Source organism: Loxodonta africana, chromosome 13 (genome assembly GCF_030014295.1).
Source record: "Loxodonta africana isolate mLoxAfr1 chromosome 13, mLoxAfr1.hap2, whole genome shotgun sequence".
NCBI lineage: Eukaryota > Metazoa > Chordata > Mammalia > Proboscidea > Elephantidae > Loxodonta > Loxodonta africana.
Window position 1 is genome coordinate 44,516,205 of NC_087354.1, and position 14,859 is coordinate 44,531,063.

The 14,859-nt window shown below is 41.3% G+C and overlaps 1 protein-coding gene across 1 annotated transcript in view; it reads right to left on the bottom strand.

Moving 5' to 3' along the window:
- THSD4 (thrombospondin type 1 domain containing 4) overlaps positions 1-14,859 on the bottom strand; it is a 688,190-nt gene that overhangs the window by 575,203 nt on the left and 98,128 nt on the right. Inside the window, exon 5 of the mRNA XM_023552873.2 lies at positions 9,879-10,326. Coding sequence (XP_023408641.2) covers positions 9,879-10,326 — 448 coding nt within the window. The remainder of the gene's footprint in view (positions 1-9,878; positions 10,327-14,859) is intronic.

The following is a 14,859-nucleotide window of genomic DNA, read 5'->3' on the forward strand; positions in this document are numbered from 1 at the left end:
TAGAGACATTGAATTGGCTCATCTAAAAGGATTGGGCACAAACTTAAGTTTTAAAAAATCTGAAGTTTTCTTAGTCCTCAAACACTTTTTCTTTTTTCATCAAAGAGAAGTTCATAATATTTTCCTAGAGAAAAGTATTTCCCTCTCATTCACTATATACATCAGAGTCCCAAAGGATGTCAATATGAGTAAGCCCAACCATCCACACAGGAGAATCCTATATTTTTAGGTATTTTGAAGACACGTCCATACAAATCCAGTCTATTCCATGAGTGCCCATTTATTTCTCCCTCTTTAGATTATTTACATACCTCTATATCTGGAAGGAAGGAAGAAGCCCTGGTGACACTCAGCTGCTAACCAAAAGGTTGGTGGTTTGAACCCACCAGCCACTCTGCAGGAGAAAAGACCTGATGATCTGGTCCCGTAAAGATTTCAGCCCAGGAAACACTATGAGGCAGTTCTACTCTAACCTGCAGGATCGCTATGCTTTGGAATCAACTCGACAGGACACAACAACATATCTAGAAGGAGGTCTAAAAACACTTTTTTTCTAAGTAGTCAGGAAGTATATGGCAAAATGTACACTTATTAAAGCACCCAAAACTCCTCCTCTCCCAAGGAGCACAAATCCTAGTGGCTGCTTCATGTACACCACACTAACAAGACTGCCTTCCCCTCTGCTATCTGCTAGAGCAAGGCATGAAATTCCATCCAAAGGCAAACATTCACTGCACCCTACCATGTACCAGGCGTGGGACCGTGCCAGGGACACAGAGAAGGATCAATCATAGTAATGCTTTCAGGGATCTCACAGCCCAAAGGGAGAAAAATACAAAAGCAAAAACATGTAACGTAACGTAAGGAAGTTGGAGAACTGTTTCGGCACTAAATTTCCGATCCTACAAAGCAAGACATCAACTGATGCTTTCTAATGTCAACAGATCAAGATTTTCTAATGTTGATAGATCAAGAGAATAAAAAAAAAAATTGTCCGCATACTCTCTAGAGCTAAAAATACAACTGAAAATAAAAATGTGGCTAACAGAAATCAGAAGAGTGGGAGGAAAGCGGGTCGTTTGTCTTTCAGAGTGAGAAGTCAATAGAGAAAGTCTGAAACTGATATCAAAAAGAAAGGTATTAGCACATTATTTAAGTTATGGAGAGGATGACTATAAGAACTAAAAATTAAAAGTGCGTGACTGTAATTACATCTTTGGAGAGAGATTGGGATATATTTCTATTACTGCAATATTTCGTACTATTTGCGTGTATTCCTTCTAGTAAACCTGAAAAGCTACAACTGAACAATTTCCATTATTACAACTAAAGTGTCAAAGAAATGCAATGTAATACATTTTAAAAACCCTACATTTTAGGTATAAAAAATTAAACTGGACTAGAGGTCAGGTCAACACAAGTCAATTCTTACCTTTGTCATTTACTAACTCAACGTTAACTGTTATTTCCCACTGCTCTGAACTTCCATATCCCCACTGGGCCTAATGTCTTCTAGGAAGATAAGGTGTATCCGTGTGCCAGGACATAAGATATTTGGAAGGGGAAAAGAAGGTTATTTTCTTTGGACTGAAGAAAGCTATTTATAAGATTTGCTTATTTTAATATAAATTATACGTTTTATAAGATTTTATCACATATATCTATATTTACTTATGATTCACATATATTTACAATTCATATGTGTATGTATGTGTATGTGTAATACATGCATGTATGTATGTGTTGTTGTTGTGTGTTGTCCAGTGCATTCCAACTCATACCGACTCTAGAGGACAGAGTAGAACTGCCCATAGAGTTTCCAAAGCTGTAATCTTTATGGAAGCAGACTGCCACATCTTTCTCCCACAGAAACACTGGGTGGGTTCAGTTAGCAGCCCAGCTCTTAACCACGGTGCCACCAGGGCTCCTTTGACTCCTCATAAAATCCCAAAACATGGCGTCTCAAGTCACGAATTAGAATCTGCCTGCAGAGTGCAGACTTCACTACATTTGAGATTTGTCTAACATCTCCTCCTTTATTTTCACTTAATTTGAGGCAAAAACAACTCCACATGGATAAGCCCATTGTCAGAAGTCAGTTCTACCCCAGGGAAATTTAGTGTAGAGTCACTGATACCAGAACTCATCACAATGGCCTGTGCTAAAAGCTGCTTTTACCCCAGGGTTTTTCCCTCATAATGTTAAGTGAGCTCTGTCTAAACTCAGGATCACGCCTCCTTTGGCAGCAAAGTGCCTTGAAAACTCATAACCTTGTCCCCACCTTGCATCAGGTGACTCATTACAGCTTCCCTTCTACAGAAGGGGCCAAAGAACAAGTCTCCTCTCCAGGGAGAAGGAGCTGAACTCATAGACTGCTTCACAGAGGAAAGGTGGGGAGCAAGACACCTCAGCCTCCAGGACAAAGGGCATCAGGTGTCTTGGCTGGTTAATATATTTGGCAAATAACAATATAAAACCCCAAGAGAAGCTAATTTTTATTTTAGCTGTATTCCCTCAGGCACCAGAGAGATTGAGTTTCAGTTTCTTCTCCCCCTCTTTTACTTCTATAAAAACTCCAACTCTTTTGCTCCCAAGTCCTGGGAACAGAAAAACTCTGGGATTCAATGAATTTCCACAAAGAAGGAATTTAACTATTTGTTCAATCCCTTAAGTGCTTAATATTTTTAGCCACAGCTGAGAAAGTGCAGGGCTATAGATAAACCATGGATACTGCATTCACTGCTGAAGACATACTTGCTGGCAAAGCCATCACTCGTTGAAAAAAAAGTCTGATTCTACTGCGTGGTCGCTAAGCCTACCTCCTCTTCTTGTTCCACAGTCCATGAGACAGTTAGCTGCCATCCGACAGACCGCAAGTCATGGCAACCTTACGTACAACACAATAAAATGTTGCCAGTCCCTGTCGTGCCCTCTTCCTAGAAGGCCCTCCCCTCACCATGATAAACACAATCCTCCAAGAGGCCTTTGCTGACTCTACCCAAGCTGGGTTAATTTCCACTCTTCCGGGATTTCAAAGTGCCTACGCAGCATTTTTTATGCAGCATCCTTATCAGCCTCTCCTTGGAAATCCTATAAGACAGTTCTACTCTGTCCTACAGGGTCACTATGAGTCGGAATCGATTTGATGGCAAGGGGTCTGGTTTTTTTGGTTTTTCTGCAGCATCCTTAGCAGCACCTATGGTCTGCGCTGTTATCACCTATTTATAAGTCTCTCTCTCCCACTGGCCTCAAAGTAACTCAGAACAAGAGCTTGATCTCATCTCAATGTCTCCAATGCATAGCCTAATGCCTGACTCCACTCAATGTCAACGTCATTGTTGTGCTTAGGGACTCCAGGCAAGAACCCACAGTAGTGAATGTTTAATAGGCTAAGAGCCAAAAGGTTTAGATTAAGTCTTCTTTGGAAACCTGCAGGTCAGCTGACTTGCTCAAGTCATTCTTCCCTGGGTCTCTGTTTACTTACACATAGAGAAGGGCATTGCACGACACATAGAGAAGGGCATTGCATGAAACATGTCCAAGATTGATGCTAGCTCTAAAAGACCACGGATTATCTGTACGAGAGTGTGTCATCTTAACGTCTTCATACACGTTGTAGGCAAGAAAAAAAAAAAAAAAAACAGCCTTCCGTATCTTTAAAGCTCACATTTAGAGGTCACCAGCACTGCATTTGTGATTGATCTGGCGTGTTTCATAGAGGACATCTTAAATAAATTGAACGATCATTCGAACAGAACAAGGGGACACTGAGTGGTTTAAAATCAGGAAGCTGTGTGTCAGGTTGTATCCTTTCATGATACTTATTCAATCTGTATGCTGATCCAAGAAGCTGGACTATATAAAGTAGAACACGGCATCAGGATTGGACAAAGACTCATTAACAACCTGCGACACGCAGATGACACAACCTTGCTTGCTCAAAGCGAAGAGGACTTGAAGCACTTAGTGATCAAAGACTTGAAGATCAAAGACCACAGCCTTCAGTATGGATTACACTTCAACATAAAGAAAACAAAAATCCTCACAACTGGACCAATAAGCAACATCATGATGAACGGAGAAAAGATTGAAGTTGTCAAGGATTTCATTTTACTTAGATCCACAATCAATGCCCATGGAAGCAGCAGTCAAAAAATTAAATGACATACTGCATTGGGCAAATGCTAGTCATCCTCTTTCCCAAGCCACTCCCATCATTGCCCAATGGGATCATGAAAAAAGCGGCCATGGTGGCAGGAATGGAGGTTATGCATGGGGTCAGCAACATGGACTTCCACTTACTGAGGCCAACTTGGCTACAGCCACTGCTGAATGCCCAGTCTGCTAGCAGCAGAGACCAACACTGAGTCCCTGATATGGCACCATTCCTTGAGGCAATCAGCCAGCAACCTGGTGGCAGATTGATTATGCTTGAGCCCTTCTATCATGGAAAGGGCAGTGTTTTGTTTGCACTGGGATAGACACTCACTCTGGATATGGATTTGCCTTCCTTGCATGCAATGTCTCTGCCAAAACTACCATCCATGGACATACAGAATACCTAAACCACAGTCGTGGTATCCCACACAGCACTGTATCGCACCAAGAGATTCATCTCACAGCAAATGAAGTACAGCAATGGGCCCATACTCATGGAATTCACTGGTCTTACCCCGTTCCCCATCATCCTGAAGCAGCTGGCTTGACAGGACGATGGAATGGCCTCCTAAAGACACAATTATGGTCCTAGCTAGATGGCAACACTTTGCAGGGTTGGGGCAATGTTCTCTAGGAGGCTGTCTCTTAGTACTACCATGCCCTGTGATTAAAGTCAATGGAAAACTACAGCAACCCAATTCCGACATGCTTACTAATGGCCCAGACCCTATAGGAATGAAAGTTTGGGTCACCCCACTAGGCAAAGAACCATGACCAGCTGAGGGTAAAGGGAATATGGAACGGGTGGTGGAAGAAGGTAGTTCTAAATACCAGTTAAGAACACATGACCAGTTGCAGAAACAAGCTCTGTAATTGTTATCAATATTTCTTCTTTGTTTTATTATATGCGTATGTGCATATATATGTATATATGTATATACGCATATATAGATATATATATATAAATTATTTTTTCTTTTTTCCCTTCCTTATGTAATATAAACTGTAAACAGGGCTGGTGTGTTTTCAGTTGCACATATATTATTAGTCATACCATGTTAGCCACAAGTATGACTTTGTAATTATTTTTATTTAGACACGGTGTATGGTTTAAGGAGATGTGTATAGGTGCCAAGGTGACAAAGGGTGGACTATGATGGTTAAGGTTGTGTGTCAACTTGTCTGGGCCATGATTCTCAATGGTTTAGCAGTTAAGTAATGATGTAGTTTGGCAGCTGTGTAATGATGTAATCATCCTCCATGATGTGATCAGCCAATCATTTGTAAGAAGAGTTTTCTCGGGGGTGTAGCCTGCATCTTATACATATAAATGGACGTTCTGGCAAAGCCCACTTGTTTACTCTGGATCCTGCATCTGGCTCATCATCAGCTGGCCTCTAGTTCTTAGAATTCATCAGCCTCCACAACCTGCCTGCCAGCAACCTGCTGTTTGACCTGCTGATCTTGAATTCATCAGCCTTGTAGCTACTTGAGTCAGGAGGAGTCTCCAGCTTGATGCTTGACTCACTGACTTGGGACGTGCCAGCCTCTACAACTGCATGGGCCATTTTCTTGTGCTGAATCTCTCTCTCTTCCCCTCCCTCTCTTTCTCTCTCTATAAATATATATATATATATAAACCTGCTGCCGTTGAGTCAATGCTGACTCATAGCGACCCCAGAGGACAGAGTAGGGTTTCCAAGGAGTGGCTAGTGGATTCAAACTGCTGACCTTTTGGTTAGCAGCTGAGCACTTCACTGGTTTTGCTTCTCTAGAGAACCCAGCCTAGGACACCTCCCAAAGCTCTTATCTCTTTTTTGGTCATTCTTGAAAGCTCAGATCAAGTATCCACTCCTCAGCACAGTCTTTCCTAACCAGTGGCTCCCTGATTTGCAGTCGGTGTATCTAGGGTATTGCAGCAGCCCTGGGCACGTGGTGCCACTGAACAATTTCTATTAACCTGATTTGGACAGGGGTGCAATTTCAGTCCTTGCATTAGGCTCTATTTTTCATAAAGAAGCCGTTGGTCATACTAGGTTAACAGAAATGGCTCATTGGCACCACACAGCCGGGGCTGGTGCAATACCTGCCATACCCTAGTTACACCTCTGCTGATCTGTGCTCTGAGAGTTCCCCTTCCTCACTAAGTATTCCAGGAACAAGTGTAATGATTTATAAATAGCCAAGTTTGGGTTCTTCTCCCCCACCGGACCATGACCATGTTGAGAGAGGGACCATGACCAGTGATGAGACATTGTTCCAAGATATGGAAGCCTGCACATTTTCCCCCAATTCAGACCACACTTTATATTCATTACCATACATCTCATAACTGAGTCCTCTACTGTTGGGGCAGAAAGGGAATAGTCTATCAGGAATTGAAATGGAATAGACTGAGCCCTTAGTTTAAGGGGTGAAGTTCTGAAGTCAGTGGATATTTCCAACCTGCCCTGACCTACATCACCTTGTTTTTCTTTTCCCAGATAACCACTATAGTTCTAAATTCATACATTATATTTTAATTTTTGAAGAGGCCATTAAGTGATAATCTGCATTCCCTATTATATTAGTAAGGTTTTTCACAATAATATCCATCACCCTTCTTCTACATGAGTAAGATGTTTATATAATTTGGGGATGCATGTCATCTTTTCATGTTGGACACTGGGAAGGATATGTACACATCTACATGAGATCATTGATACTAAGAGGCTGATGCATAGGGGTTCATATAGGGAGTGTGCAGGAAAAAATTAACATAGCAGGTCAAAGACTGCTATCTTTAGAAAGTCCTGCTTCTAAGGTTGCCCCTTGGCTGGTACCTGGGAACTTGGATTTCAAGAGGGTTCCCACCATCTCCTAAACTGCACAAACAATATGGTTTTTGCTGAACACCTGCTTTCCTTCTGGAAGGCTGGAATTTTGATACACACTAGGCAGAGGGTGCCTACACAGCCAGTCCCCCCAAAAAAACCTTGGGCAATGAGTTCATCATGAGCTTCCCTGATGGGCACACCTCACACATATTATCACAACTTATTGCTGGAGGAATTAAGCTCATCCTATGTGACTCCTTAGGGGAAGGGACTCTTGGAAGCTTGTACCTGGTTTCACCTGGAATTCATTCCATGTACCTTTTCCCTTTGCTAAGTTTGCTTTGTATTCTTTCCCTGTAATAAATCATAGCCCTGAGTAAGACAATATGCTGAATTCTGTGAGTCCTTCTAGCAAATCACTGAACCTGGGGGTAGCTTTAAGGACCCCAACACAGAGAGTTTAAAAGTGTTCATGGGGTGTGGCCCAAGTTACAAAAAGCCATAGGCTTATAAAAAGAAGATATGCAGTAATGGGACCTCTAAGGAATATTATCTCTAAATAGGGTAAATGGAAATATGGACTTGTGGTGATGGGTACACTGGGGACAACACTGTACAAAATGGTACAGCAAAGAAAAGGAAACTAAACATGTACCATCCTTTGTTAACATTTACTTCTTTGTCTTGGGTTTGAGACTTTGTTTTGCCTGCTTCCAATATGCTGACAGACATCATGAATTCACAAGAATTTTCTAAGATTCATTGTAATTCAATCACCTCAGTGGTACAGTTACTCCAGCACTCAGGGAAGTCACAGCTCTTACGTGGGGAGAGATATCCCTGCTGTCGGTAATGTAGGTCTGGCAAAAGCAGGGATTAAAAAATGTGAGTTAAATTAAAGAAATGCCAAATAGATCCCAGCTCTACATATATGCCAAATAACTCTTCTCTTTCAAATTAGTCTTCAAAATTAAGAGACTTACTAGTCAATGACAGAATTTGTTCTACATTAAAAACAAATTTGATTCATTTTAAAAAGAACAGCAATGGATACTTAAGAACAGGGACCATGTATGATCATGAATGCAAGAGATACCTTATGCTGACAAACTACTTTTGAATTTACAAAGCATTTTCTTAACATCACTTATTTGATCCTCATAACAAGTCTAAGATGTAGATGACAAGAATTTCTCACTTATCTTCCATGAAACCTAGTCTGTTACAAGGCAAGCAGTGATGCTCAGTAAGGCTTATTGGTTGACTGATTAGAAACGGCTTTAGAAAAATTACTGCTTTATAAAAATTAATAATTCCTAAAATCTGTCAGCGGAAGAACAAGTTAAAAAGCAATCCAGGCATTCAGAAGAATTATTAAGATCACAAATTAAGTCATTTCTATGGACTCTATAGCAGGAAATATATCTTTAATGAGGAAATTGAAGCTAATATATAACAGCTGTCCTGTTACCCAGTAACTGGGTATTAAATTATTAATGAAAAATATAGCAACTCAGAAGTTTAACCTTTAAACACTCTTATTTCTTTCTGTTTTATATACAGTCTCTAAACTGATATTTAAAAAAAAAAGCACATTTGGCCATCTTTTGTAGTTTATAGCGATCATTTTCTCTGCCACACGCTTTCACTACCTGTGGATTCTTCAGTACGTTATTTGACCTCCTTCACAACCAGAAAATGCTGAGAATAGCAAACTCACAGAGTTGAGGATAGGATTAACTGAAGTACGAAAAGTGCCAAGAACAGGGTCTGGTTTGTTGTGAGTTTTCAATAACGGCAGTTGTTATTAAAACCATGAAGATTTAATCAGTAAATATTTATTGAACAAATATCCAAAAGGAGGTATTCAGCCTATACACACCAGTACAGCCATTACAGGCTCTTAAAATATTTAAATATTTTCATACCGGTTCGAAAATAAGTCTTGCCCAAACCCAGACTTTCTGGAACCATTGAGGCCGATGATCCCTTGAAACTGTTACCCTGAGGAAATCTTTAAATATTGAACTGAAACTATCCCCTGAAGTTACCTTTGAACCAAATAATAGTTTACTCCAATCAGAAAAGAATGTCTGCATTAAGCATAATACTCTTTTAAAGAGTTATCTATATGTGATCAAATTGACAAGAGCAACTAGAAAGGATAGATGAGAAGCTTAGTGAGGCAGTCAGTCAGTGTTAATGACAGTGAGATAGTTTGGAAAAGGTTTTCGAGAAAGGTGGCACAACTTGAAAAATGTAACCGATGTCACTGAATTGTACATGTAGAAACTGTTGAAGTGTTGTATATATGTTTTGTTGTGTATATTTTCAACATATTTTTTTTTTTTAAAGAAAAGAATTCCTGCCAGAGGCCTCCAAGCATTCTCTATCATCCCAGCTTCTCCGCTGAGACATCTAGGTTTCTTTACAATACCTAAAAGGTTTATGCTTGGAACAGCCGGGAGCCTCCAGGAACCTTACTGGATGGTACCTGTGCAAATCAATCCCCCCTATATCCCACCTCCTTGGCACCATGACAAGTTATCCTAAATCAGCCAAACTGAACCTGACTCATAAACCCATGAGCAAAAAATGAATACCGTTGACGTAAGCCATTGTAATTTGGAGAGTTGTTTGTTATACAGCAATAGCTAACTAATACTGTTACCAACTGGTTATCAATATGCAAATCAGTAAACTATGCATAAGTTAATAAACCAATAACATTATAAAGAAGAAAAATATGCAGGGAAAATACATGGAGAGAAAAGAGAAGAAGGGAAGATAAAAAGAAACGTTAACGTGGTCTCCCAAAATCAGGTCTCCACGGCCTCCCTGCTAACCAACAGAAGACAAGAGCAGAGGCGGCCTGGGGGCCAGCACAAGGCCATGTGTACTCACATTGGTGTTGCATAGCTTGTATTGCCTGTAGGCCCCAATGCAGGAGATTGCTGTAGACCAGGCAGGCTGTGAGAAGCTCTGAGGAGCCCTGTGGGACCCCACACCGTGGTTGCTGCTCGTTTCCAGGCTATGGAAGAGACTCGAGGCTGCAGAGAAGCCTTGGTCATGGGTCAAAGGCAGCTGGTAGATGGAGGCCTCCGAGGCTTGCAGTCCAGAGAGAGGGCCATTGTCACTCTGGTACAGAGAGCCATGTTGGGGAGCCCGACTGGCTGGTGGACTGTAGCCATGCCTAGGACTGGATGCCCCCTGGGACCTGGAATGTCGAGGTGAGGACCTCTGTCTTCGAAGCCTCTGTGGCGTGTGTCCAGTATCCGTCTGCAGTGGTAAGATGTATGGAGCCTTGCCATAGCCATACTTGCCAGGGCCAATGGGACCTCGAGTCTTGCTCCTAAAAGGAGGGAAAGGAGATGAACAGAGTCACATAAACTTTTCATGTGAACCCAGAAGCACTAGTCCCTGGTAGAAGGGATCGGGTAGGAATGGAAGCTAGGGGGTTAGAGGGATAGCACTCCAAGAGACGGAAGCATCACGGACAAAGACACAGAGCTGGAAAGCACCGTGAAGGTGAGCAACAACAGTGGATGATAGCAGGGACTGGAAATGAGGTTTCAAAAGCAAGCTGCAGTTAGTGTGCAGCTCTTATGTTAGGGAATTTGGCCATTTCTGTAGGTCATATGGAGCCACTGAAGTTTTTCAAGAAGTATACAGATTGGATTGCAACTTCAGCCATAGTACCTTTCCTGTTTCCTTTTTTTTTGGTAGTAAAAAAATTGTTTCTTTCACTCAACTATGCCTGATATTTCAGATCCTGTTACCATACCATTCATGCCCAAAAAACTTTTCTAGGTAAATGGAACTTGGCTAAGCAACAAAATTCTAATCTAGTCCAGCAGCCTGACTTGCTCTGGGTGAAATTTAATCCCTGAGAAGATTAGAAGGGGTTGTTTTTGTTAGGTGCCTTCAAGTTGGTTCCACCTCATAGCAATCCTATGAACAAGAGAACGAAAACAGTTCCAGTCCTCTGCCATCATCACAATCGTTATGCTTAAGGCCATTGTTGCAGACACTATGTTAATCCATCTCGTTGAGGGTCTTCCTCTTTTGCACTGACCCTCTACCTTACCTATCATGATGTCCTTCTCCAGGGACTGGTCCTACCTGGTAACATGTCCAAAATATGTGACGAAGTCTCATCATCCTTGCTTCTATGGAGCATTCTTGCTGTACTTCTTCCAAGACAGATTTGTTCGTTCTTCTGGCAGTCCATGGTATATTTAATATTCTTTGCCAACAGCATAATTCAAAGGCATTGATTCTTTTTCAGTTTTTCTTATACATTCACCCAACTTTCATATGCATATGAGGCAACTGAAAACACCATGGCTTGGGTCAGGCACACCTTAGTCCTTAAAGTGACATCTTTGCTTTTTAACATTATAAAGAGGTTCTTTGCAACAGACTTGCCAAGTGCAATGCATTGTTTGATTTCTTGAGCAACTGGCTACTTCATTCACTCTTCAGGAAACCCATGCTGAGCACTGGGTAAATGGTCATCTTCACATTGATATGGATCTTAAGATTTTGTCAAGACTTGTTGCCAGGTGAGACATGAAAATCATGTAAACCATGGTGTGCTGGTAAATATTTAACAACTGGCTTTCCAGGGAGAGGGGGGGATGCCCTAATTGGCAGCATTTGCCCATTCCCATGGTGTAAATAGTCCTACCATCGTTGATTTCAAGTTACCAATGTGAAAGACAACGAGCTCTACTGAGCAGATGCTAGCTGGCTCCAGCATACCACTACATGCAAATTTATTGTGCAACTACTGTTTGCAAAATTCAGAGCTAGGAATGGTAAAAAAATACAAAAGTGAATCAGACATGGTTCCCAAGACCCCAGCCTTAAAACTGAAAACAACTAGAACATAATAAAGAGTAGGGTAAGGGCTGTGGAAGCAATACAAGAAACGTGCTTTGGGAATTCTGAGGCCAGGGGTAACACTTCTGCCTTTGGTGATCTGAGAAGGTTTCACAGTCCTTGGTCTGAGAGATGGAAAGTAGAGGTTCCAATACCCTGTGGAAGGACTTAAGTCATCTAACTCTTACTTATTTGTAAAATGACTGAACTGGATTAAATGACTGCCAAGGTCGCTCCAGCTCTAAAATTATATGCTTCCAGAAATAATTAATTCTACATTGACGTAAAATTGGAAATGTGCCCCAGGGTTTCTACAGGATGGCCCCATTAAAGTAAGCACATTAAAATAGCAATCAAGGTGAAACAATGATTTCTGTCCTTAGGAGGAAATTCTTTCTTCACTCTCCATAACCACTGAAAATAAAATTTAACAGACCACAACTAATTATTAACATCTTTATCACTAATTGCGCCTTCATTCTTAGCTGATAAGCTTGTGAATTAAACTCTGCTGCAGTGTTTATTTTGCCTTTAGTCATTTCTCAATTAATCTTGGCAAGGCCTGGGACTCTATTAATGATGGGGGATCCAGCATGCTGCTTTAAGAGACGCAATTAATTAAGAAGTTAGTCTTAAAATATACATATATATAACTTGGATGTAATTTGCCTTTTTCCTTCTTGTGGCAGGCCAGGTAAAATGAATGACATCATGCAAAACCGAAGAAAAGAATTTCTGTGTGTGTGTGTCTGTGTGTGTGTGTCTGTTAAGAGCTGAACACCTACCAAAAATTCAATTCTAGCCTCAAAGTAAGTACTGAGTAGAGACCCCAACTGAAGGTAATAGAGAAATGAAGACGCATGAATCAATGCTTCTCAAACTTGAACGTGCTCACAAGCCACCTGGGGAATTCTGTTAAAATGCAAATTCTGACTCAGGAAGCCTGAACAGGCCCTGGGATTCTGCATTTCTAACAAGCTCCCAGGTGATGCTGATGGTGTTGGTCCACAGACCAACCATTTTGAGGAACGAAATCACAGAACAGAATGGAAATTCCAAACAAAAGGATGAACATTTAGTACAAAAAAATGATAATTTTTAGGGGAGAAAGATGACTACGAGATTTTAAAAAGGAACTCCGAGTTTGTGGCAGGTACAAAAGACCCTCCTACCCCAGATGCACTGATGCTTGCTCAGTGAGCTCTGATGAATGGAGACGAGCTTGATTTTCCTCTTGGGGAACCCAGGAGCCAGAAGAAGAATGTGCTGTTGGCTGATGACATGTGTAAGCATCTCTTTAAAGGCTGCCCATCACCCTTGAGGGGGTAACATATACACGCACGAATGTATATTTTTGTATTTCCATTGCCTTGTGTGAGGCTCTGCCCTAACCAGAGAACCATTCGAAACCCACTGAGGCAGCAACATCACTGTAAAGATGACAATTCCCAAAGCAAATGACCAGTTACTTCTGACTAGCAGATGAAGGAGAAAGAGCAGCCAATCAGGGTGTGATGACGAGAGATGAGATTTCTGAGGACTTGACTCTGAACACTTGGACAAGTGGCAGATTCATTCCCACTTGGCCAGGAAAGCATTTTTTTCAAAGTGGATATTCCTGATGGTTTGGAATGGCCTCTTCCCCACTAAAACAGAGCCCATCTGGCCTTTTGCAGGGGGCCTCCATGGAACTGGGCATATTTATGCAGAGCTGTGATAATAAGCACAGATGTGGCCAAGGGCATCCGTGCAGCCAGTTAAGCCTTCTACAAGAGCACGCAACAGGGTGCTGCTGGTGGAGGAGGGGAGGCTGTTAAGTTGATTAGCTCTGCTTAGTCCCCCTAAACCTTCGTAACCCATCTCTGGCGGCTTACATGGATTGTACTTGGAGTTCCCTAAAAGTCAAGGTTCTGTCTAATCTCTAAAAGGTGAGCTTCAAAAAAGCAAATGAGAACAGTATGGTTTGGGGATGGAAGATACAGGCAACGGCATGGTTCAGTGGTTAACAACGTGGTCTGGGAAGCCAGGCTTTCTGGGTTTGAATCCCAGGCCTGCCACTTAGTAGTTCTGAAGCTTTGGGTAAGTTATGTAATCTTTACAGACCTCAGTTTCTTCAAACAGGGCCAGGATGAAGGTTAGGAAAATGAGGCACCTACAGTACAACATTTAAGGAGGCTTTTACTATCCGGATTGTGCGAGAGCTGGTTGGAACCTGAGTGTCCGCGTCTCATGAAATTTTTTGTTCTGTGCATCTCATTGGTCTCATCCTAGCTTTAGCCCTGCTAAACTAAAAAAAAAATTTTTTTTTTTTTTTTAGCCCTGCATCCATTTATAAATGAAGATGATTGTATTATCTTACTTATAGGGTATTGTAAGAATTAAATAAATTAATAAGAGCAAAGAAGTTAGGCAATGGCTGGCACAGAGTAGGTATTACACAAGTGCTGCTTTAAAAAAATAAGTTCTAGCTTAGCCACTTACTAAAAAAAAAAAAAAAAAATTCAGCAAATGACGTGACCTCAATTTTCTTATCTATAAAATGAGAGTGTGACCACTATTAGGTTGGCTATAATCAAAAAGGTGGATAATAACAAGGGTTGGTGAGGATACGGAGCAATTGGAAGCCTCGTACGTTGCTGGCGGGACTGTAAAATGGCACAGCTCATTGGAAAACAGTCTGGCAGTTCGTCAAAAGCTTAAACATAGAGTTACCATCTGACCCAGAAATCCACTTCTAGGTATACACCCAAGATAATTGAAAACATGCACACAAAAAGCTTCTACAAATGTTTTTAGCAGCATTAGTCATAAAAGCCAAAAAGTGGAGACAGCTCAAATGCCCATTAGCAGATAAATGGATCACCAAAAAGTGGTCTATACATATGATGGAATATGATTCAACCATAAACAGAAATGAAGTATAGATACAGCATGGTTGAACCTTGAAAACATTGTGTGGAGTTAAAGATGCCAGACACAAAAGGCCCCATGTTGTATGATT